Source organism: Oncorhynchus masou, chromosome 21 (assembly GCF_036934945.1).
Source record: "Oncorhynchus masou masou isolate Uvic2021 chromosome 21, UVic_Omas_1.1, whole genome shotgun sequence".
Taxonomy (NCBI): domain Eukaryota; kingdom Metazoa; phylum Chordata; class Actinopteri; order Salmoniformes; family Salmonidae; genus Oncorhynchus; species Oncorhynchus masou.
The window spans coordinates 8,356,198-8,381,901 of NC_088232.1; the positions used below are offsets into that span (position 1 = coordinate 8,356,198).

General features: G+C 45.2%; 1 protein-coding gene across 1 annotated transcript in view; it reads right to left on the reverse strand.

The window, feature by feature from the left end:
• LOC135508574 (sorbin and SH3 domain-containing protein 2-like) overlaps positions 1 to 25,704 on the reverse strand; it is a 55,534-nt gene that overhangs the window by 27,405 nt on the left and 2,425 nt on the right. The window contains exons 3-14 of the mRNA XM_064928848.1: positions 21,287 to 21,342; positions 19,542 to 19,631; positions 13,665 to 13,691; positions 13,304 to 13,425; positions 11,986 to 12,630; positions 11,171 to 11,599; positions 10,237 to 10,366; positions 6,964 to 7,124; positions 5,826 to 5,892; positions 3,371 to 3,424; positions 2,887 to 3,097; positions 2,492 to 2,606 (exon numbers count right to left, since the gene is read on the reverse strand). Of these exons, the coding sequence (XP_064784920.1) occupies positions 2,492 to 2,606; positions 2,887 to 3,097; positions 3,371 to 3,424; positions 5,826 to 5,892; positions 6,964 to 7,124; positions 10,237 to 10,366; positions 11,171 to 11,599; positions 11,986 to 12,630; positions 13,304 to 13,425; positions 13,665 to 13,691; positions 19,542 to 19,631; positions 21,287 to 21,342 (2,107 nt within the window). The remainder of the gene's footprint in view (positions 1 to 2,491; positions 2,607 to 2,886; positions 3,098 to 3,370; positions 3,425 to 5,825; positions 5,893 to 6,963; positions 7,125 to 10,236; positions 10,367 to 11,170; positions 11,600 to 11,985; positions 12,631 to 13,303; positions 13,426 to 13,664; positions 13,692 to 19,541; positions 19,632 to 21,286; positions 21,343 to 25,704) is intronic.

Consider the following 25,704-nt stretch of genomic DNA (forward strand, 5'->3'; position numbering starts at 1 on the left):
CAATTGCTTTATTTGGGCACAACACCTCCGCTTTCGTTTCACAGCATCAGGAAGGTGATTAAGTGATACAGAACACCGTCTGTTGAATAAATTAAAATGGGTACAATTTATGAAAATCTAAATATAAAGCTTGCTTCTAGGCCTACAGTGCCTTCGGAAAGCCTTCAGACCCCTAGACTTTTCCCACATTTTGTTACGTTACAGCCTTATTGTAAAATTAATTAAATTGTTCGTTTTTTACTAATCAATCTACACACAATACCCCATAATGACAAAGCAATACATTTTTTGGCAAATTCAAAATAAAAAATAAAAATGGAACTATGACATTTACATAACTATTCAGACACTTTACTCAGAACTTTGTTGAAGCACCTTTGGCTGCCATTACAGCCTTTGCGTCTTCTTGGGTATGACACTACAACTGCACATACTATACATTTACTTTCTTCTATTGTGTTATTGACTGTACTTTTGTTTATTCCATGTGGAACTCTGTTGTTGTTTGTGTCTCACTGCTTTGCGTTATCTTGGCCAGGTCGCAGTTGTAAATGAGAACTTGTTTTCAACTAGCCTACCTGGTTAAATAAAGGTGAAATAAAAAATGAAATACAAGATTGGCACACCTGTATTTGGGGAGTTTCTCCCATTCGTCTCTGCAAATCCTCTCAAGCTCGGTCAGGTTGGTTGGGGAGTGTTACTGCACAGCTATTTTCAGGTCTCCCCAGAAACGTTCGATTGGGTTCAAGTCCGGCCTCTGGCTGGGCCAATCAAGGACATTGAGACTTGTCCCGAAGCCACTCCTGCGTTGTCTTGGCTGTGTGCTTAGGGTCGCTGTCCTGTTGGAAGATGAACCTTCGCCCTTATCTGAGGTCCTGAGTACTTTGGAGCAGGTTTTCGTCAAGGATCTCTGTACTTTGCTCAGTTCATCTTTCCTTTGACCCTGACTAGTCTCCCAGTCCCTGCCAGTGAAAAACATCCCCACAGCATGATGCTGCCACCACCATGCTTAACCTGGCACCAACCCTTCGGTGTCCTCCAGACGTGACACTTGGCATTCAAAGTGTTCAATCTTGGTTTCATCAGACCAGAGAATGTTGTTTCTCATGGTCTGAGATTCCTTTAGGTGCCTTTTGGCAAACTCCAAGTCGTCTGTCATGTGCCTTTTACCATAAAAGCCTGATTGGTGGAGTGACCAGAGATGGTTGTTCTTCTGGAAGGTTCTCTCATCTCCACAGAGGAACTCTGTCAGAGTTACCATCGGGTTCTTGGTCACCTCCCTGACCAAGGCCCTTCTCCCCCGATTGCTCAGTTTGGCCGGGAGGCCAGCTCTAGGAATAGTCTTGGCGGTTTCAAACTTCTTCTATTTAAGAATTATGGAGGCCACTGTGTTCTTGGGGACATTCAATGCTGCAGAAATGTTTTGGTACCCTACCCCAGATCTGTGCCTCGAACACAATCCTGTCTCAGAGCTCTACGGACAATTCCTTCAACCTCATGGCTTGGTTTTTGCTCTGACCTGCACTGTCAACTGTAGAGAAATCATGTCCAATCATTTGAATTTACCCCCAGGTGGACTCCAATCAAGTTGTAGAAACATCTCAAGGATGATCAATCGAAACAGGATGCACCCGAGCTCAATTTCGAGTTTCAAAACTTGTTTTCGCTTTGTCATTATGGGGTATTTCGTGTAGATTGATGAGTGGAAAATAATGATTTCAACCATTTAAAAATAAGGCTGTAAAGAAATGTGCAAAATTTCTTAAAATTTCTTAAAAATCTAACTATTATATAATTGCTTCCCTACTCAACCTTAACAAGCATATCCGCCCAAAATAGCAGTAAGTTGGACCACTTCAGAACACATCATAGAAATGTGTTGATCCCTCTAATGGTTCAGGTACAGTACCTCTAAAGGCTTCTTCCTAGAGCGGAGGTCAGGGGTCTCCGACTCTGTTCCTGTAGACAGAGCCTTTGTGTGTAGAGGGTTTTGTTCCAACCCAGCTCTAAACACATCTCTGATACACTCTGGACCTTACTATCTGGAATCGGGTGTATTCACGCTGGGCAGGAACAAAATCCTACACATCCATTGAGTTCTCCAAGACCGAGAGTTGGAGATCACTCACTTATTAGGAACCAAGGATGGTGTAGAGGGTGATTATGGGTAATGGAGTTTTAAATGGCTTGGATAATGACAATGTAGGCCAGGGGTGTCAAACTGAATTCCTGGAGGGCTGAGCGTCAGCGGGTTTTCGCTCCTCCCTTGTAGTTGATTGATCAGTTAAGACCGTTGATTAGTTAGGAACTCCCCTCACCTGGTTGTCGGATGAATTCATTTATGTCCGGCAGTCTAATTGGACACCAATTGAATGGGAATGACAACAAAAAAAACAGCAAAACACACGGCCCTCCAGGAATTGAGTTTGACACCCTGATGTAAGCTAATTAAAAAAAAAAAAATGTGACAGACGTGCTTTTGGGCACTCACCGGCCTCTCCTGCTCCAGAGCAGATGATTTCCCAGGCTCGTACTCAAAGATACTCCGGGGTTCAGCGCGGTACTTTCTAGTGTCCACTTTCCTATCGGGAGGGCCCCACTGATTCCTGGCAATAAATAAATAAAGACATCAGTGTGATCTTGGACCTAGTTTAAGATGATGCCAAAGGCGCACCACTAGCCTAGGTATAGGCTCTAGGGCTAAGGTAACCCCTAAGGGTTTGAGGGTGTCAAGGCACTAGACCTAGGTAAGGACTAAGCCTGGGTCCAAGGCACATGTCTAGGCCTACATTGCAGACTAGGCCTAAGTCTACGCCTAAGATGAAGACTAGCTAGCCATTGGTCTCGGACCAAGCGAAAGAGAAACCAGACCGTGGTGTGGCTTACATGGTGTCGGGCGAGTCTCGCTCCCGGTCGCTGTCTCTGGACCTCAGCTGGAGGAGGGAGGGCATGGGCGGGGGTGGCGGAGGCACGGGGGAGGGCTCCCTAAAGGTCCCGGGGCTTCCGCTGCCCGACGGGCTCTTGGCCAGGGGCCGGTACGTTTGTGTCCTGGGGGGAGGGTACGCCATGGTGGGGTTGGAGGACTGACCATGTGTGTCTAGGGGGAGGGGGGGGAGATAACAGAGAAAGGACGGGGAGGGAAGAGAGAGAAAAAGGGGGAGGAAGAAGAGAACGAGAGAGAGAGAGAAAAAGGATGCGGGGGAGAGAGAGACCGAGGAAGGAGAGAGAGAAAGGACGGGGAGGGAAAAGAGAAAGAGAGAGGAGGCGGTCGTAGACTAAGTATTCTTGCAAGTCGGTTGTTTGAACACAGGACAACGTGACAAACCAGTGGCATACATTTGAATCGTCAAAAAGAGATCGAGACTCTTACCGCTGTCACCGATGACAGTGTATGTGGCGTTGCGCGCGTCGGCATAGTCGTCATCTGTAGAAACACGGAAGGTAAGCAGAACAACATGCTCACACACACACCCTGCTGAGAGTACCCTTTCCCCTGCATCCATTTGTGCGCACACATACAGATTCTCTACTTTCATCACTGCAGAAATATTCTGCCCGCCTCAGGGAAAACCTCAGTGGGCAAACTAAGGCTCCCTGGGTAGCTTATCAGCAAGGTGAATACTGAAGATCAACGTATAAGGACCCAGGAGAACAAAGGGCTGACTATTGAAGTTATCCTTTGAGAACTACAATGAGCTGTGTGTGTGTGTGTGTGTGTGTGTGTGTGTGTGTGTGTGTGTTTGTTAAGAACAAATATGCCTTGTATTGACTATTTGATTCGGTGACGCCCACACAGCGGAGCAGAGATCGCGGCAGTGCATCTGTAGGTTCGACCGCGTCGACCGCTTCTCCCACTCAATCCCCCTCGCTCTCTCTCCTTCCTCTTTCTATTGCTCTCGTTGTATTCGTCTCGGTCTCTCCCCTTCCACGCTCTAATTAGCTCTGGCTCTGTGGAGCTGTAGTGCTCTGGCTCAACAAGGGCACACAGAGAGAAACCCCCCCCCACACACACACACACACACAAACAAACACAATACATGCATGTCCATCCACACACACACTACATGACCAAAAATATGTGGGCACCTGCTCGTCGAACATCTCATTCAAAAATGATGGGCATTAATATGGAGCTGCTATAACTGCCTCCACTCTTCTGGGAGGCTTTCCACTAGATGTTGGAACACTGCTGTGGGGACTTGCTTCCATTCAGCCACAAGAGCATTAGCGAAGTCGGGCACCGATGTTGGGCGACTAGGCCTGGCTCGCAGTCTAGTCTGCGTTCCAATTAATCCCAACAATGTTCGATGGAGTAGAGCTCAAAGCCAGTCAACTTCTTCCACACTGATCTCAACAAACCATTTTTGTATGGACCTCGATTTGTGCAGGAGGGCATTGTCATGCTGAAACAGGAAAGGCCCTTGCCACAAAGTTGGAAGTAGAGAACCGTCTAGAATGTCATTATATGCTGTAGTGTTAAGATTTTCTATTCACTGGAACTAAGGTGCCCGAACTATGAAGAAACAGCCCCAGACCGTTATTCCTCCTCCACCAAACTTCAGTTGGCACTATGCATTGGGGCAGGTAGCGTTCTCATTTACATTTACATTTACATTTAAGTCATTTAGCAGACGCTCTTATCCAGAGCGACTTACAAATTGGTGAATTCACCTTCTGACATCCAGTGGAACAGCCACTTTACAATAGTGCATCTAAATCATTAAGGGGGGGGGGGGTGGTGAGAAGGATTACACTCGGTCATGTGTCATCGGCTGACGGGGGAAGTTCATCTCATGGCAAGTCCATAACATTGACCACCACCGCAAACGTGACTAGGCAGAAAAGTGTCTATTTCTAGTCCAGATTATTTCTAGTCCAGGATTACTTATCCTATCCTAGGTATTCCTTGAAGAGGTGGGGTTTCAGGTGTCTCCGGAAGGTGGTGATTGACTCCGCTGTCCTGGCGTTCTCCTGGCATCACCCAAACCAAGATTCGGCCGTCGGACTGCCAGACGGTGGAACGTGATTCATCACTCCACAGAACTTTACACCAATCCGGTCGATGTTTGGCATTGCGCATAGTGATCTTATGCTTGTGTGCGGCTGCTCGGCCACGGAAACCCATTTCATCAAGCTCCCGACGAACAGTTCTTCCGTTGCTTCCGATGGCAGTTTGGAACTCGTTTAATGAGTGTTGCAACCGAGGACAGACTGTTTAAACGCGTTTCAGCACTCGGCGGTCCCGTTCTGTGAGCTTGTTTGGATTACCACTTCGCGGCTGAGACATTGTTGCTCCTAGACGTTTCCACTTCACAACAACAGCACTTACAGTTGACCGGGGCAGCTCTAGCAGGGCATAAATTTGACAAACTGACTTGTTGGAAAGGTGGCATCCTATGACGGTGCCATGTAGAAAGTCGCCGAGCTCTTCAGTATGGGGCCATTCTACTGCCAATGTTTGTCTATGGAGATTGCATGGCTATGTGCTCAATTCTATACACCTGTCAGCAACGGGTGCGGCTGAAATAGCCGAATCCACTAATTTGAAGAGTTGTCCCACATACTTTTGTATATATAGTGTACACACATGATGCTTGCATACACACACACACACACACACACACACACACACACACACACACACACACACACACACAGCCCAGGTGTTTGACCAATCTTGGTGAACAGCAAGGAAAGACAGACCGTAAAGTAAGCATTTCACGGTATTGTATTAGGCACATGGGACAAATGAAGTGGGATTTGACCGTACATACTGCAATGGACACACTGTACTGTCTCCTCCAGTCTAGTGCACTTCTGCCCACCTGCTTTGTGAACCATGTGGATCTGCTTGAACATGGTCTTGTACCAGTCCTTCGGCCTATCCACCGTCTGTGGGGAGAGGGAAAACAAAATCACAAATCAAATGGAGGCTACGGACAGACGGACACGTCGGCAGGCATATGGGGCGGACAGACGGCTCGATAGACTGACAGAACAAGGAGAAGTCTGTGTCAATAGCCACGTGTTTTTTTTGCTTGTCCCACACTCGGTCATGTGTCATCGGCTGACGGGGGAAGTTCATCTCATGGCAAGTCCATAACATTGACCACCACCGCAAACGTGACTAGGCAGAAAAGTGTCTATTTCTAGTCCAGAGTGTGTGTGTGTGTTTGAACAGACGTACCCAGACGGCCCAAGCTTGGCTACACCTCCACTAATACCATGGTTACCAGCGAGGGGCCATAAATATTTGCCACACAGCATCTGTCTCTCTCTCTCTGACTATCTGTTTTGGTCTCTCTCCCTCTCCTCTGCCAGTATCCACAGCCTCTCAATAGTGTTGACTAGTGTCTGAAGCACTCTTATACACGGCTGAGATACATACACAGACACACTTGGATGTGGGCACACACACACACACACACACAGAGAGAGAGATAGGCTGCTCATTGCCCTGTAGTACAATAGCGAGGACTTTGACTAAGTCCCTAATTACAGCTAGCGTACATAGAGAGAGAGAGAGAGAGCGAGAGAGAGAAAGGGCTCTGAAGAACAGGTCTAAAGCTGCTGACATCTCAAAAGCATTCCTCCCACTTGGTCCTGCTCACATATCAGACAGGAGACAAGGCTAGTCAGGGCCAGAGGTGCTCCACACAATGGTGAGTCATGAAACACACATTGTGTGCATCCCAAATGGCACCCTATTCCCTATACAGTGCACTACTTTTGGCCAGGCCACATAGGATTCTGGTCAAAAGTGGTGCACTATAAAGGGAATAGGGTGCCGTGTGGGACAGAGCCACCGTCAACAACCACAAGATATGAAATATAGGCTTACTGCTCTGAAGCGAAAACCATCCCAACTGAAATGAAACAGAACTTTCTAAGCCTTCTTAAAATGTGTTTCCCCCCCCCACTTGTCTTGTCGTGTGTATGACTGCCTGTGTGTCCACGCCTCACCGTGCGAATGGCGATGGGGATGCCCGTGTCATCCACGGGGCCGATGCCCTCATAGTGGGGCGCCTTGATGACCGACACCCTCTTCTCCTCCTCTGAAAAGCGGGCGATGGGCACCGTGCTGCTCATGCTGGTGTGGCCCGACATCACCGACTCTGAACCTTCTGTATGGTGTGTGTGTGTAGTGCAGTGTGTTCAGGGGGAGAGAAGAGGAGGGGAAAAAAGGGATGAATAGAGGGATGGAAGATGGAAGAGAGGAGGGTGAACTGATGTGAGTGATTTGGATGGGCTGGCCCAGAAAACACAAACACACACACACACACACACACACACACACACACACACACACACACACACACACACACACACACACACACACACACACACACACACACACACACACACACACACACACACACACACACACACACATCCCCTCTCATCTACAATGTTGGATAATCCCTTCACAGTAGTGGTGAAACAGTTTATTAGAGATATCCACTGAGTATGCCAAACATTACGAACACCTTCCTAAAGTTGCGCGCCTCAATTCCTCGGGGGAAGGGAATATACAAGGTGGCGAAAGCGTTCCCACAGGGATGCTGTCCAATGTTGACTCCAATGCTTCCCACAGTTGTGTCAAGTTGGCTTGATGTCCTTTGGGTGGTGGACCATTCTTGATACACACTGGAAACTGTTGAGTGAAAAACCCAGCAGCATTGCAGTTCTTGACACACTCAAACCGGTGCGCATGGCACCTACTACCACACCCCGTTCAAAGGTACATACATCTGTTAGCTTGCACATTCAACCCCTGATTGACACACACACACACAATCCATGTCTCGATTGCCTCAAGGCTTAAAAATCCTTCTTTAACCTGTCTCCTTCCATTCATCTATACTGATTGAAGTGAATTTAACAAGTGACATCAATAAGGGACCATAGCTGTCACCTGGCCAGTCTGTGTCATGGAAAGAGAAAGCGGTTCCTAACATTTCGTACACCCAGTGTGTATACGGTACATCACAGTAAACGTAGGGATGTGCAACACCGATGTGAATTATGCCCGGATAAGCATATTCCCACTGCCAGGTCCACTTTGTCAGCAATTCATTTTCCATTGTGTTCCCCTATCGAGTACTTCCCTTCTGCCTCTAATAGGTGTAAATACATCATATTCTGCAAACAACAATAGTCCCCATTACATCAACTAACTAGACAAGGTGACTGGAAACATGACCGATTACAAACAGTGCAGCTATTCCCTCCGCAAGGCTATCAAACAAGCTAAGCGTCAGTATAGAGACAAAGTAGAATCTCAATTCAACGGCTCAGACACAAGAGGTATGTGGCAGGGTCTACAATCAATCACGGACTACAAAAAGAAAACCAGCCCAGTCACGGACCAGGATGTCTTGCTCCCAGGCAGACTAAATCACTTTTTTGCCCGCTTTGAGGACAATACAGTGCCACTGACACGGCCTGCAACGGAAACATGCGGACTCTCCTTCACTGCAGCCGAGGTGAGTAAAACATTTAAACGTGTTAACCCTCGCAAGGCTGCAGGCCCAGACAGCATCCCCAGCCGCGCCCTCAGAGCATGCGCAGACCAGCTGGCTGGTGTGTTTACGGACATATTCAATCAATCCCTATACCAGTCTGCTGTTCCCACATGCTTCAAGAGGGCCACCATTGTTCCTGTTCCCAAGAAAGCTAAGGTAACTGAGCTAAACGACTACCGCCCCGTAGCACTCACTTCCGTCATCATGAAGTGCTTTGAGAGACTAGTCAAGGACCATATCACCTCTACTCTACCTGACACCCTAGACCCACTCCAATTTGCTTACCGCCCAAATAGGTCCACAGACGATGCAATCTCAACCACACTGCACACTGCCCTAACCCATCTGGACAAGAGGAATACCTATGTGAGAATGCTGTTCATCGACTACAGCTCGGCATTTAACACCATAGTACCCTCCAAGCTCGTCATCAAACTCGAGACCCTTGGTCAACCTCAGGAGGCTGAAGAAATTCGGCTTGTCACCAAAAGCACTCACAAACTTCTACAGATGCTCAATCGAGAGCATCCTGGCGGGCTGTATCACCTCCTGGTACGGCAACTGCTCCGCCCACAACCGCAAGGCTCTCCAGAGGGTAGTGAGGTCTGCACAACGCATCCCCCGGGGGCAAACTACCTGCCCTCCAGGACACCTACACCACCCGATGTTACAGGAAGGCCATAAAGATCATCAAGGACAACAACCACCCGAGCCACTGCCTGTTCACCCCGCTATCATTCAGAAGGCGAGGTCAGTGCAGGTGCATCAAAGCTGGGACCGAGAGACTGAAAAACAGCTTCTATCTCAAGGCCATCAGACTGTTAAACAGCAACCACTAACATTGAGTGGCTGCTGCCAACACACTGACTCAACTCCAGCCACTTTAATAATGGGAATTGATGGGAAATTCTGTAAAATATATCACTAGCCACTTTAAACAATGGTACCTAATATAATGTTTACATACCCTACATTATTCATCTCATATGTATACGTATATACTGTACTCTATATCATCTACTGCATCTTTATGTAATACATTTATCACTAGCCACTTTAACTATGCCACTGTTTACATACTCATCTCATATGTATATACTGTACTCGATACCATCTACTGTATCTTGCCTATGCTGCTCTGTACCATCACTCTTTCATATATCTTTATGTACATATTCTTTATCCCCTTACACTTGTGTATAAGACAGTAGTTTTGGAATTGTTAGTTAGATTACTTGTTGGTTATTACTGCATTGTCGGAACCAGAAGCACAAGCATTTTGCTACACTCGCATTAACATCTGCTAACCATGTGTATGTGACAAATAAAATCTGCTTTGAAGTGCATTAAAAAGGGCCATTATTTCTGGGCGGTAGTAAGAGTGAGGGGATCAATATCAGAACAAAGTGAAAGTATGAGTTGAAACAAATCACCACAGTAGCCTGATGACGTGTAAAGTCATAGAAATCTGAATACCGGCTATCAATTGGCACACTGTGTGTGGAGGCGTACATGGTGGTTCAGGATCGTTCTTAGCGTAAGAGTGCTTGGTTAAGTCGTGGTCGTCAAGCCTTACTCTGTGTTCATTATTTTGTTAAAGGTAGACTCAGTAATATGGCATTGTGGTTAACTGCAGGGCAGTTGCCTGCGTACAAAAAAATATAGAAAATAAATTAGCCCAGGCTGACACGGTCGGGATCCCCACTCTCACCTGCGTTCCGACTCTGCACGTGAACCCCTCCTGGGCTGAACGAGGCGGGGAGAGGGGGGTAGGCCGGGGGTGAGGACGGTCTCTGGGGGTGGGGCGCACCTCCATTCATTGCCACTTGAATAGCTTGGCCCTGGAGGGGGGGGGGGGGGCATCCGAATCAGGATGGTAAAAACAGTGCACTCCCATTTACAAGAAACATTTATAGTGGTCAAAACTTGATGGGACAGACACCCACATAATGTTATCAGCTGGTTAAGACTCTGTACTGAGAATTGATTAGTCTGTAATAACAATACGTTTTACCAGTAAGACTAAAATGGTTATACGAGTAGACTGTGATTGTTATGAGAGGAGTGCAACAGACAGTATTGGAAAAGTGTGCTGCATCAGAGAAAACACAACAGGTTAGTTAAAAAAGAAGCAGTGGAGTAGTCGGACGTCAACAACATGGGCTTACTTCAAAAATCAGGTGTTTCATTATTGGTTAGAAACGACACGTAAAAGCTGGTGTCAAATCCTTGTCACATTGAAAGACCCACAATCAAAAATCCCACAATGAAAAAAAAATACTTAACAGGCATAGGAAAGAAGTTGTTGTACCTAAAGGTTAAGGACAGTTGGACAAATCCTCACATTTGTGTTATGTGAGAAACACACAAAAAAGACACGCTAAGGTGGGATAACGACGCATCAAGACGTTGTTAGACTAAACCATCAGAAGAGTGCAAAGGGTGATGTTATGACAGTGGGACAGTGGGGTAGGGCATACAAGAGCGCCTCACTCAAAACGGGTCAGTGGATTAGTTGGAGGAGCTTGTAAACACGATATTGTTTGGGTGTGGAACAGTTTTGGAGGTTGGGGGGGTGGGGACTCAAGCTTCCTTGGTGTAGCCAGTAGTTAGCGACGTTGTGGGGGGGGGGGGGGAATAGTTACGTTAGTGGCAGCAGCGGCGGAGGTTAGCGGCGGCGCCTCGTCGGGGTCCGTGGTGGACGACATGTGGCTGAGGGTGGGCGAGGGTGAGGGAGACACGCCGGGGGAGTCCAGGCTGCAGATCTGGAGCTCCTCCAGGAGGCCTGCCGTGGAGGACGAATACTGGCTGAGCGCTGACACTGTCACGGGGGAGAGCGAGGGTGACCTGCCCCCCATACCTCCTCCAGCACTAACCATGCTAATGCTAACACCGCCGACTACGCCAATTTTGTCCATTCGGTCCCCCCCGCCGCGCTCCAATGTGGCATATGGGGACGGGACGTACGGAGTGGGCAACAGGGCTTTTAGGCCCGCCAGGTAGTCGGCGCTGTGGTGGTTGTAAGGGGAGCGCCGGGCGCTGTGGTCGGGGGAGCAGGGGTGAGGAGGCGAGCCCTGGTAGGATGGAAGGGGGTTATGTAGGAGGAAGAAAGGGAGAGGGAGAGAGTTTAATGATGCGGCTGTGCATGGTTGGATGGTCCAAACAGGGCAGGAAGTGATACTGTGTGTGACATAAAATGATGTGCTGTTTTATTCGCACTGCATTATAGTGCGCAGACTGTTGTTACCTTCATTGTGGGGTAAGAGGATTAGTGCAATCACAGTGTTTGAAGATATTGACACTGAAGAAAACACACTGTGCTCTAAATCTGGCCAACCCCCTGACAAACACACAAACAAACGCACAATCACAGTTAGTCTGGTTGGTTGCTTGTGCCTGACAAACCACTGTGGTGCTGTTGAGAGAGGTTGATTAGGAAACTGGAACTCAGTTATAGTACCAGCACATTCGCTTCGGCCGGTCGAGGTGGAACTGGAGGGGGGCCTTTCACCTTCCTGGCCTCCCCAGGGTCAGAAGCTGGGGCTGGGGCCTTGGGCTCCAGGGTGGGGGCCTTGGAGCCCAATGGTTTGGGGCTCCGCGGGGCCATCTGGACGGAGAGAGAGGCTGTGTGATGGCTTTGGGGGCCGATGGAGGAGTCTCTACGGGGGGGAAAGTTAGGGGGAGGAAGGGATGTGGTGAGAGTCTCAGGCTGGGGGACGGGCTGGTGGGAGGGGGGATCGGGGATGGTGACGGGGGTGAGTCTGAGGGAGGACACCTTGCGCTCTGCAGCCTGAAGCTGGGTGGTGGTGGAGGAAGTAGCAGTGGAGGCTTTGACCTTGTTGGTGACACTGTGGATGGGGTTAAGTTCTGGTTCAGATTGGGGTTGGGGTACAGAAGTGGTGGTTGTGCTCTGGTGGTGGGAGTAAGAAGACGTGCTCTTGACTGTGTAAGACTCTTTGAGGACGGCCTTCTCGTTGGAGAGGGCGAGCATCCCGTGTCCGAGGGTCTTGGCTAGGAGGGAGCTGTAGAAGGGGGGGATAGCGCCTGTGGCGGGGGAGGGGTAGATCTCTCTCCTAGGGGGCGGGAGGGGGACCTGATTGACAGTCTGTGCAGCCAATTAGAATCAGAGAAGGAAAACAGCAACAAACAACATTGTTTATCAATGGAACGATTGAAATAAAGATATGAGACGGACAAAATCCAGTCTAAAGTAAAATACAAGACCAATACACCCTTGACCGGATATATATTCAGGGTTTTTTCTCTCTCTACGTTGTAAACATTTTATGAGGTTGCGGTGCGATTTATTTCCCACTTTAAAGCCAACATCATAAAAATGTGGCCTGAAATCAAACAGAGATCATTTTAGAAGATTGAAGAGATGGGTGGAGCAGACTGCTTCCTGGCTGCGTTTATTATCCCCAAATGACACAGACACACACTCACACTCCTCTGGGGGGAAGAAAGGAATCTTTGATTAGTCTCTTCATCGCCGCTGGAAAACAACATAAACTTATCAACTTGAATCAACAGAACAACTTGACAGGGGAAATTCTCTGGAGGCGCTGGTGGTGAAGGAATGAAGGAATAACACTGTCGGATTTATTCACATTATAAACTTCCCGATAAAGAATGCTTTAATACTACGGATTCAACAATGATAGCTTTGCCACTCAACTCAATCAGTGTGGTGTGAAAACTCTGGTTAAACTGATTAAACATCTTAAAATGCTGTATAGAAATTCAACAATGCACAGTGTGTGTGTGTGTGTATTCACCTGTGTGGGGGACCTCTTGTCTTGCAGGTTGGGCCTGACGCTGCGGAAGCCCTTGGCGGCCAACGAGGAAGTGATGTCGTCGCCGTTCCTTAGGCCATCGGTGCTGCGTGACCTCCAAGCATCTGGAACACACACACACACACACACACACACACACACACACACACACACACACACACACACACACACACACACAACACATTACAGGTCACAGTCACACATCTCACAATACAATTCTACGTGACAACTAGACCCCTTGATGCCAACCCATGATGTATCTCTTTTCACTGCTTATAGCGCAAGATCAATTGGATGTGAGTGTCGTGTCAAGATAAGACGGACCACGTTGAACTGCAGTTACCTGAATCTGACGAGTGAGACTCGCTCCCTGCGAGGAGAAAAGAAACACACACATTAACGTGACTTTTGGTGTGTATGTCGAGACGCAGGGTCCCCGTCAATATGCAGCAAAAGAGACATTGGAATGGTGGGTTCAGTAGTTTGAATACATATGCAGACGAATGAGAGACTTCTGAAAGAGGGGGAGAAGAACAATTTAGGGAAGGAAAAAGGGACAATTCAATGACACGTAGAAGGGATACGGCTCATATGGAGTGCTGTCAGAGGAACGTCTATTCCACACCGTCGATTTCTAGCAGAATGTTCCCCAATGTTGTTTTCTACACAATCTATCCTCATCTGAACGTTCCGCAACGTTGTGCCCTTCTGAACGCAGCCCTTACAAAAGCTAATAGAGCCGAGACAAAGCCAGGACATTATGACCCAGTGCACACAAGAGAGATAGAAACCAGGGTCATGTTCTTTCAACACCAAACGGAAACAAATAAGAGGGAAACGGGGAGGTGCAATCTGAACTTTTCCGAATTAAAAAATGCTCGTTTTCCATTGCAAAACATTTTGCCGCGCTGTGCCCTATTGAACATGATCCAACATATCCCAACTGCTATTAACGCGAGTGTCAAATAGAATACAGATTTATAAACCTATTAGAGGTAAGAGGACATACAGCAGCTAACCAGCTAGATACACTCAACGGGGCCCAAAACAAAGTAACACGGCTAACTAACTAACAAATATTTATAGTTACCAAATAAATCATTGCAATCGCTAAATGTATTTTATCAGAGAACACCACATTGACCATATAGATTATAGCCAAGCTGCATACGATGGTGTATGATGTGTTTATCTTCTAGCACAGTGGACTAAACTAATTACCACACCAGCTGTGGTACTGGAATAGATCAAATAAGTGGAACTGGGGGGAGTGCTCAATGAAAGGTTTAGGAAACACTACTGTAGAAGATGGGGAGAGGTTGCTGTTGTTGGGGGGAGCCTACTGAACACAGACATACAGTACCATCAGCCTAACTAATGAATCTATTTCAAACCCTATAGGTTTGACTATGGCTGGCTTCGGAGAGAGCAGCAGAGTGGGAAACTGATGACAGAGAAGACAACACAAAGCCAGAAAAGAAAGGAATCTCCCGACCAAGTCAGAATAAAAACTCTAAAGAGGCTTGCCTACGTTAGCTGTCTCCTACCTCTTAAACTGCTATCAGAAATACATGGAAAGAGGGATGAGACAGTCGGGGTCAGGGAGGTGACAGGGAATTCTGGGTATCCGGATATATTCCGCGTTGACAGGATATGTTGTAATAGCTGATGCCGTCGTGTGCGAAGTCATCGCTGCCTTGCATTTTCGGGGGAAGATGTCTCACTACGTTACCCATGAGCAACGGGGGGGAGTGGTCTATTACTTTTCACGGCAGGGAAATTAAAATGTGGTTTCCAACCCCCACTGAGCGCGAGCTGGGTCCCTAAAATGAACAGCCTGAGGCAGACCGCACTTGAATCTGTCAACTTGTTCTATACAGCAGATTTGAGGTACAAGTTGTGCTTAAAATCAGATTATCGTACCTTTCAACCCTAGCTTTAGTCATTGGGGATGGCATAATATCTGACCCTGTATCAGTGATTAAGGCCAACTTTGATGCTAGGTCACCACACCCTTTAGATCAGGGATTGTCAAATAGGTTTGGCCTCGGGACAATTTTTTTCTGAGCTAAGTTGGTGGGACAGAACATAATTAGCCTATAATATTAGCACAATTAATTGGCCTACATTACAAATTGAACAACATTTTTAACATCTGATAGTACATAATAAATTCATAGTATATAATACATTCAGTGACTAACAATGGTTTCGATCTGATTACGCTCCTATTCAATTATAATTTTTGTCTATTTCACTGTGTGTTGATTGGTTGGGACAAATAGGTCTACATGGCCTACTGTAGAGCCCACTACTTTTTGTGACGTCAACATTTGTTCAGAAACAATTAGCTCCATAGCAACAGAAAATGTCGCTCTCAAAAAGTATCAATAGAAAGTTGGTAATGAAAATTGAAGGTTCGGGGAAGAACGTGCACACCATCTTACCATATTTCTTTCCCCCAATGCCAAGCCAGCTGTATCTTATTTGCTATGAAAATGTTGCTGTTGGCAAAGAATTCAAAATATCAGACGTCATTATGAATCTAAGCATGGGAACTTCAAAGTGGCCTTCCCGCCCCAGACAAGAGGCCCGACGCAGAAACATCGAAGCGTTAACTGCAAGCTACACAACACAGCTTTTTTTGGGGGGGGCTGACATATTCTGTCACTTAAAACAGGTTACACCTGCAGTTACAAGGAAGAGGAAAAACAGTCATGGACGTGGTGGAAACACTTGTGGCCGAGGAAACTTTTGGCCTAGGAAACGTGTGGCCTACGAAACTTGTGGCCTAGGAAGCCCAGGTGGAGAATTATACTTTCTTGCTAAGAAAACGATACCCTCGCTGAATGAGGACACAATTGAATTCCAGACATCGAGCCAAATCAAGGATGCGCTCAGAAGTGCCGAGTTTTGAGTGGCATGCTCAGAGAAATACAGCACAATTAAGAAACGTGCATTCTATGCACAAACAATGCTTGGGTCGCCTTACACCTGTGAGCCCTCATTTTCCTCCATGAACGCAATATAGACCATCTCACCCCGACATCCACTAGATTGTGTCTGAGGGGAAATGCAACTTTTTCCATTAAGTAACTTAGAGGCCTATATGACTGTAAATAGTAACATTATTGTGAGTGCTTATCTGGAGATATTTAGATCACAAGCTGACAGTATTTTATGTTTGATCTGTCCTTAAAGGAGCAGGCTATCCCGATACAGACATCAACTTTTTTATCTTTAAATTATTGTTTTATGTAGGATGCTACATTTTTGGTCAGTTGAAATTGTACATAGGCCTAATTTAAAAAATGTGAAAAACTTCTATTAGGCCATATATTTGGTTCTTGTGAAAGATGCTGTTGAGCCTCATCGCCTACCTCACCCACTTAAGTTATTTTATATGGGCCTAGGTTCGGAAGAAAGACTTGTCGTTTGTAAAATTAAAATTTGCTATATTTTCAGCACCTGGCGCTGTTCACCTATTGATTGCGCTGCGGTTGCAGCTTTACGTTTCAGCACCCCAAAATGGTCCGCTACCTGCTTTATGAGCTGACTGTCATCCTCATTCTCTCACCTCGTGAATGAAGTTAAAATGTAACTATAGCATTATTTAGGTAGCGTAACTTCCTTCTTTATTTAAAAGAAAAGAATCATAATTAATTTGCGGGGTCCTAATAATATTGCTGGCAGGCTAAATTTGGCCCGCAGACCGCCAGTTGGGGAACCCTGCTTTAGACTATGCAATACCCTCACAAGCAATATGTGTTAGATGTCAGTCCATGAAGATTAAAGTCAAAGACAAACACACAACATCCCTGTCTGTTTCCCACTAGATCCAAGCTCAGAGCCAAAATGTAGGGTAAGAGTGAGTCGGGGTTGCCATGGTTTCGAGCCACCACAGCACCATTTCTAAATTGGTCACGCCCAACCGTGTACAGTGCACACATCCGCTGCAAAGCACGTTGGGAATCCCCTCGACTCGAACAGAGCCGTGTCTTACCCAATCACAGCAAAGCTCTGAGAAACGGACACAAACCATCTAGTTCCTCAGAGGAATGAAAACAGAACAAAGGGGGAAGAAAAGAGAGTGATATTGAGTGATAGCAGAGGATAAAGGAGAGGAAACGGAGTGACAGATCGTGAGAAGGACGCTGGTGCCAGAGGATGACAAACGACGGTAGTCACAGGGAGTAAGACAAAATGAAAGCAACAGGAAGTGAATGATGTCAGGGCGGTGGAAGGGATGAGGTGGAAGAAAAGACAACATTTAAACAAAGTGGCCATTTTACGTCTTGATAGAACATGAAACCCCACGAAGGACTCTATTAAATAGAATGGTATGGAGTATTAACAAAATTAACTACTGTTACAGTAATTTACTCAATTACAGTGCATTCGGAAAGTATTCAGACACCAACCTTTTCCACATTGTTACGTTACAGCCTTATTCTAAAATGGATTGATTCCCCCTTCAATCTACACACAATACCCCATAATGACAAAGCAAAAACAGGTTTTTCAAATGTAAAAAATAAATAATGGAAATATCACATTTACATAATTATTCAGAGCCTTTACTCAGTGCTTTGTTGAAGCACCTTTGGCAGCGATTACAGCCTAGAGTCTTCTTGGGTATGACGCTACAAGCCTGGCACATCTGTATTTGGGGAGTTTATCCTATTCTTCTGTGCAGATCCTCCCAAGCTCTGTCAGGTTGGATGGGGAGTGTCGCTGCACAGCTATTTTAAGCCCGGATTCCGGCTGGGCCACTCAAGGACATTTAGAGACTTGTCACGAAACCACTCCTACATTGTCTTGGCTGAGTGCTTAGGGTCGTTGTCTTGTTGGAAGATAAACCTTCACCTCAGTCTGAGGTCCTGAGCGCTCTGGAGCAGGTTTTCATCAAGGATCTTTCTGTACTTTGCTCCGCTCATCTTTTCCTCAACCCTGACAAGTCTCCCAGTCTATTCTGCTGAAAAACATCCCCAAAAGGATGATGCTGCCAGCACCATGCTTCACCGTAGGGATGGTGCCAGGTTTCCTTCAGACGTGACATTTGGCATCAAGGCCAAAGAGTTCAATCTTGGTTTCATCAGACCAGATAATCTGATTTCCCATGGTCTGATAGTCCTTTAGGTGCCTGTTGGCAAACTCCGGCTTCCGTCTGGCCACTTTGCCATAAAGGCCTGATTGGTTCTCCCATTACCATAGAGGAACTCTGGAGCTCTGTCAAGAGTGACCATTGGGTTCTTGGTTAAATCACTGACCAAGGCCATTCTCCCCCAATTGCTCAGTTTGGTCGGGTGGCCAGCTCTAGGTGGTTCCTAACTTTTTTCATTTAAGAATGATGGAGGCCACTGTTCTTGGGGACCTTAATGCTGCAGAAATGTTTTTGTACCCTTCCCCAGATCTGTGCCTCGACACAATCCTGTCTCGGAGCTCTACGAACAGGTGTTTGCCTTTGCAAATCATATCCAATCAATTGAATTTACCACAGGTGGACTCCAACCAAGTTGTAGAAACATCAAGGACAATCAATGGAAACAGGATGCACCTGAGCTCAATTTCGAGTTTCATATTTTTTATACATTTGCAAAAAAAATAAAAACATTCTAAAAACCTGTTTTCGCTTCGTCATTATGGGATATTGTGTGTAGATTGATGAGAAAAAATATATATTTAATCAATTTTAGAATAAGGCTGTAACGTAACAAAAATGTGGAAAGAGTCAAGTGGTATGAATCCTTCCCAAATGCACTGCATGTCTTATTTGCGCATCGTCAAAAGTTGCACTGATTGACTGTGTTAGCATGGCCTTCACTTACCCCCATCAACATCAGTGTGACTCAATGATCGTTTGTACAGGCCTGTGTATGTGTGTTAGGCATAAGGGTTGTGTTTTGTTGGTGTGTGTGTGTGACAGTGGTGTGTATTAGGTGTGTGTGTGTGTGTGTGTGTGTGTGTGTGTGTGTGTGTGTGTGTGTGTGTGTGTGTGTGTGTGTGACAGTGGTGTGTATTAGGTGTGTGTGTGTGACAGTGGTGTGTATTAGGTGTGTGTGTGTGTGACAGTAGTGTGTATGTGTGTGTGACAGTGGTGTGAATTAGGTGTGTGTGTGTGTGAGTGTGTGTGTGTCAGTGGTGTGTATTAGGTGTGTGTGTGTGTGTGTGTGAGTGTGTGTGTGTGACAGTGGTGTGTATAAGGTGTGTGTGTTAGTACCTGTAGCCAGATTCGGGACACTCTGGACCCGTTTCATGTGGGAGCGGGTGACTAGCAAGGCGGTGCTTTTGCGAGTGTGTCCTCCGCTATCTGAGAAGGCACAGCCAGCAGCCACAGCAGCAGAAAGCAGCGCACACACACACCCACACACACACACACGCACGCACAAGCCAAAGGCCCCCCAGGAAAGAGAAGGCAAAGCACATGCATTACAACGGCTCCATTCTCATAAGCAATGGGGGACGGGAGGAGGATGACGGCTCATGTCGGGATGGATGGAGGGAATAGTCTGTACTGACATACGTCATAGTATCCTATGCCATTATACACAGTGTTGTTGTTTGGCTGTCAGCAGGAAGTTGCCCACTGTGATGTCATATCGCTGACTGATTGTCTATGTGTCTACACTCTTAGGTTGTCAATACTGAATAGAACGAAAACTATAAAGGAGAGATTCTATAACAATCACCACCAAAACCTCTCTTAACCGATTGTGTGTTTGTTTACATTCTGGTCGATTCAGGCATGCAGTAAAACACACAGTAATTAAAAGTCCCCCTTCCTACTTCATATGAACTATGACCTCAGCGCAGATCAACGTTCATGCTTGCTTGGTCATCGACGTGGGAGTAATGAAACGCTGTTTACTTCTCCAAGAGGGCACAGAATCACTCTGCATGCAAAACGTTTCAGCGCACCCTGCCATTTCGAAGGCAACGTTCTGTTGGCAAACACTGTGGGATGTTCAGTGACTCAATAACTGGTGATGTAAACATTAACCAAAGCTGGAGCAAAGCTCTGATTGCAATGTCATGGAAACTTAATGAGGGCATATGCCTGGCGGACTTGATAAGAGCATTCTAGATTGCGCGGAGGCTATTGGCACCTCGATAGGTCTTGTGCTGTGAACAATTGCCATAGCAGGAACAAATCCAGACTTTCATTGGCAGAGTAACAGACGGCGTAGGAGTGTATTAACACCAAGTGAAGGATTTGTCATCATAGCTACTGTAATGAAACACTCTATACATTTTGGGATACGGGCCAAGTTTAAGATGGAGCTTTAGAGGCCGATTTATGAATTAAAGGCCGATTTATGAATGAGAGGAATTACGTGGGTGTATAAGTAGATCATAAAGCAATGGAATGTGTGTAATGCCTCTATGCATCTACATTATAGAGCAGGGGGGGCCGTCACTCCTCCTGGAGAGCTGTTGGATGGGGGGGGGGGTTTGCTTCAACCCTGTTGTAACACAAGGTCCTATGAGCAGCTGATTGGGAGGGTTGGGTTTGTTAGAGCAGGGTCGGAGTGAAACCCTGCAGGAGAGTAGCTCTCCAGGAGGAAGGCTGGCTACCCTTGCTCTATACGTTTCATTGATCAAGGCTGGAATCGGCCGCCCTTCATTCAAAGCTTTTCTGAATGCTAGGCTAATGCTAACAAGATGCCGATACTCTTAACGGCTCTAAAAGTCTTCAAACAGATCATTTATTATAAAAAAACAAAATATAAAAATAAGAGATCTGTTGCGAACTTGCCTCAATCTGAATCTTGAAATGAAATGAGAGTTGGTTGGGAAAAAAAGAAAGGAAACCGATGACATAGCTAAGCAACTCCGGCAGCAAGCAGTACTCAACAGCTGGCAAAATGTCAACGGACACGGATATGCGCAATGCCTTGAGGTCAACATCCTAATGTGTGTGCGCGCGTGTGTTGCGTGGGGTTTAAAAACAGGCCCATCACATACCTGTATTCATGTTGAAGAGTTCTCCTAACAGTTCTACCGCCGCTGGGTACACTTTCCTGGAGAAAAGGAGTCAGAGACAGCGGTTAGATTATTGCCCACTGTAAAGCCCTCAGATGAAACAGAAATCATACTTCTCTTTCACATTACCTGGTGCAATTCAGCTCGTCATGCCATGTGAAATGGACAATGTGGATAATACATGTACTGTACCTCAAAAAGTTCTCCATCAGAAATAACTTGAGTGACTCAAACTAAAAAAAAAGTCTCTTAAAGGGGGACATTGACTACAAAAAGTAGTGCGGTTGTAAAAACAGACCTCATTTCCTCAAATAGTTCCAACATGCATTCCTCCCATTGGTGTTAAGGGCAGCAGAATTAACATTGCCCCAGTTTTGTGCCAGGCTCAACACGACTCGTAGCCTAAAATGAACATTCATTCTTGTTTGTTTGTCGTTCTCTTGACTTCTGAAATCAGGTGGATTACTGCTCGGTTGGACACCAGTCCTAACAGTCATACAGTAGCTAGGGTAGCTGCATCTCTGCAGAGTAGCTCCTAGAATTGAGTATCACAAGCATGTAGTTGTGGAATGTGAAACATTTGACATTTGACATTTTCCTTCCTTTAATCTATATTGTATGAGGAAACCCCCTTGAGTTGTGCAGCTATTTCCCAGGGGACATAACACGCAAACTTAAAAAAACATTTTTACATGAATTTATTGGAGGTAATAAAATAAATATCCATTAATTTGTGCAACTATGTGGATGATAATATAAATTAAACTTGAAGCACTGAAAATATATTATACATGGATAACTGAATTTATAAAACAACTAATCTATAAATATTGCATAATATTATAGGCTACACATAGTATGGTCTTTTGTGTGATGGCCTAAGAAAACCGACTTCCTGCTTCACTGAGCACAAGGGCTCTGTCACGAGTTAGATCTACAGATACATGACTCGTTAGGACAGAGCGCCAAACAGAGGGACAAACGGGTTCACTTGTGGAGCGATGAGCTCGCGGCTGACGGGCGAATCAAAATCAATTAGTGTACCTCAGATCTGGCACGTCTTAATGCATCCTCCCTGCCTCGCTGTAAACTGGAAACAAAGCTAACCTTACTTTTAAAATGAGGCCATTTTCCAACTTACAACAATCTTCCCCCGAAAATCTCTTAAGATATGGAGCAAAATATCACCTTTGTTTTGAGATATTCCCTTCGAGTGTCTGCTATGTTCGTTTTTTTTATGTCACTCAATGTCCGCGCTGTCACACTGGCATAACGTCATGATAAGGAACTGATAAATGCTACAGGCCAACAATACAGCTACTTAACTGTACCGTATGTACCCGTACCAAACATACACCAAATGTAATTCCTTAATGCTGTACATGATGGGTGATGAATCAGCTCTAAAAATACTCTTGTCCATGATTGATATGGAAAAGGGCCCCGTTGGAAAGTCCAGGCCTTGGTATGTTTGTGTACATGTTTACTGCGTGTGTGTATATAAGGACGGTGCCTTCAGAAAGTATTCACACACCTTTACACTAATCCATAAATGTCAAAGTGGAAACCTGTTTGTCGAACATTTTAGAAATGTATTTTTTTTTTAATTGAAAAGCTGAAATGTCTTCAGTCAATAAATATTCAACACCTTTGTTAGGCCTCAATAAGCTCAGGAGTAAAGAAATGTGCTTAAATTGCATAAGTTGTTGCATGGACTCATTCAGTGTTAAGTAATAGTGGTCAACATGATTTTTGAATGACTACCCCATCTCTGTAACCCACATAAAATTGATCTATAAAAAAGGTGCCTCAAATCGAGTAGTGAATTTCAAAACACAGATTAATCCAAAGACCAGCAAGATATTTCAATGCCTTGCAAAGAAGGGCACCGATTGGTAGATGTGAATATTCTATATTTTTTTTAATAAGACGCTGAATATCCCTTTGAGCATGGTGAAGTTATTCATTACTGTAGGCTTTGGATGGTGTATCAATCCACCCAGTCACTACAAATATGCAGGCATTCTTCCTAACTGAGTTGCTGGAGAGGAAACGACATTGAATGCTTGAAATTCACTAGTTAAAAATGTTGATTGAAAATCTGCTTGAAAATCTCAAGTTAAAGACTTGTAAATGGTTGTCTAGCAATGATTAACAAATTAACTTGACAGAGCTTGAAGAATTTTCAAAAATAACAAAAATGGGCTAATATTGTACAATCTAGGCATGCAAAGCTCTTTCCCAGAAAGACTCACAGCTGCAATCGCTGCCAAAGGTGCTTCTACAAAGTATTGACTCAGGGGTGTGAATACTTAATGAAATTAGATTTCTGTAATACATTTTTTTTTAAATATATATACGGGCCTATAATGATAGGCCTGTTTACCAATTGATTCTGGAAGAATATAATTTGTAAATGCTTTATGACAAACGCATAATTCAGCGACTTAACTATTCACCCAGACCCTCTATTAGTTTAAATGAGAACGTGTTAGTGCTGGGTTAGAACAAAAATTTGCAACGTCGAGGGTACCCCTAAACCAGAGTTGAGAAGTACTACTAGAAAACACCATCACACCATTATTTCTAGCCAACCATTTACAATAAAACATGGTCACACAGAAGCTAAACAAAAGGCAACGCACAGTAATACATTAAGTTACAAGCCTTGTAAACGGTTTGTTTACAAATGCACAAGTTAGCAGTTGTGACACAAATGATTAGGTTAGCCACAGAGAGATGTTACTAGGCAGAGGGCACAGAATTGTGTTAAACAAATCAAAATATATTTGATTTATTTCCTTGAAATAGCTACCCTTTTCCTAGACAGCTTTGCATACTCTAAAGGACACCATTGCTCATGTTTCTTGGCCCAAGCAAGTCTCTTCTTATTAGTGTCCTTCTATAGTAGTTTCTTTGCAGCAATTCGACCATGAAGTTCTGATTCACGCAGTCTCCTCTGAACAGTTGATGTTGAGATGTCTGTTACTTGAACTCTGGGAAGATATTATTTGGGCTGCAACTTCTGGTTGGTAACTCTAATGAACGTATCCTCTGAAGCAGAGGTAACTCTGGGTATTCCATTCCTGTGGCGGTCCTCATGAGAGCCAATTTCATCATAACGCTTGATGGTTTTTGCGACTGCATTTGAAGAAACTTTCAAAGTTCTTGAAATTTTCCGGATTGACTGACCATCATGTCTTAAAGTAATGAATGGTCTGTCGTTTCTCTTTGCTTATTTGAGCTGTTCTTGACAAAATTTGGACTTGGTCTTTTACCAAATAGGGCTATCTTCTGTATACCCCCCCTCCCCACAACACAACAGATTAGCTTAAACACAATAAGGAAAGAAATTCCACAAATTAACTTAACATGCATTCCAGATGACTACCTCATGAAACTGGTTGAGAGAATACCAAGTGTGCAAAGCTGTCATCAAGGCAAAGGGTGGCTATTTGAACGAATATATTTTCATTTGTTTAACACTTTTTTGGTTACTACACAATTCCATATGTGTTATTTCATAGTTGATGTCTTCACTATTATTCTTCAATGTAGAAAACAGTACAAACAAAGAAAAACCCTGGAATGAGTAGGTGTCCAAACGTTTGACAAGTACAGTTGAAGTCAGAAGATTACATACACCTTAGCCAAATACATTTAAACTCAGTTTTTCACAATTCCTTACATTTTATCATTGGGGATTTTTACTGTCTTAGGTCATTTAGGATCAACACTTTATTTTAAGAATGTGAAAATGTCAGAATAATAGTAGAGAATGATTTATTCCAGCTTTTATTTCTTTCATCACATTCCTAGTGGGTCAGAAGTTTACATACACTCAATTAGCATTTGGTAGCATTGCCTTTAAATAGTTTAAATGGGGTCAAACGTTACGGGTAGCCTTCCACAAGCTTCCCTCAGACACACACAGAGCCTTTTGTTCAGGGGGATTCAGTGGATTCCTCCCTCTACAACCTACAGCAAGGCCGCAAAACATTTTGGTTGGGTGAATTTTGGCCCATTCCTCCTGACAAAGCTGGTGTAGCGGAGTCTGGTTTGTAGGCCTCCTTGCTCGCACAAGCTTTTTCAGTTCTGCCCACACATTTTCTATAGGATTGAGGTCAGGGCTTTGTGATGGCCACTCCAATACCTTGACTTTGTTGTCCTTAAGCCATTTTGCACAACTTTGGAAGTATGCTTGGGGTCATTGTCCATTTGGAAGACCCATTTCCCACCAAGCTTTAACATCCTGACTGATGTCTTGAGTTGTTGCTTCAATATATCCACATAATTTTACATCCTCATGATGCCATCTATTTTGTGAAGTGCACCAGTCCCTCCTGCAGCAAAGCACCCCCACAACATGATGCTGCCACCCCCGTGCTTCACAGTTGGGA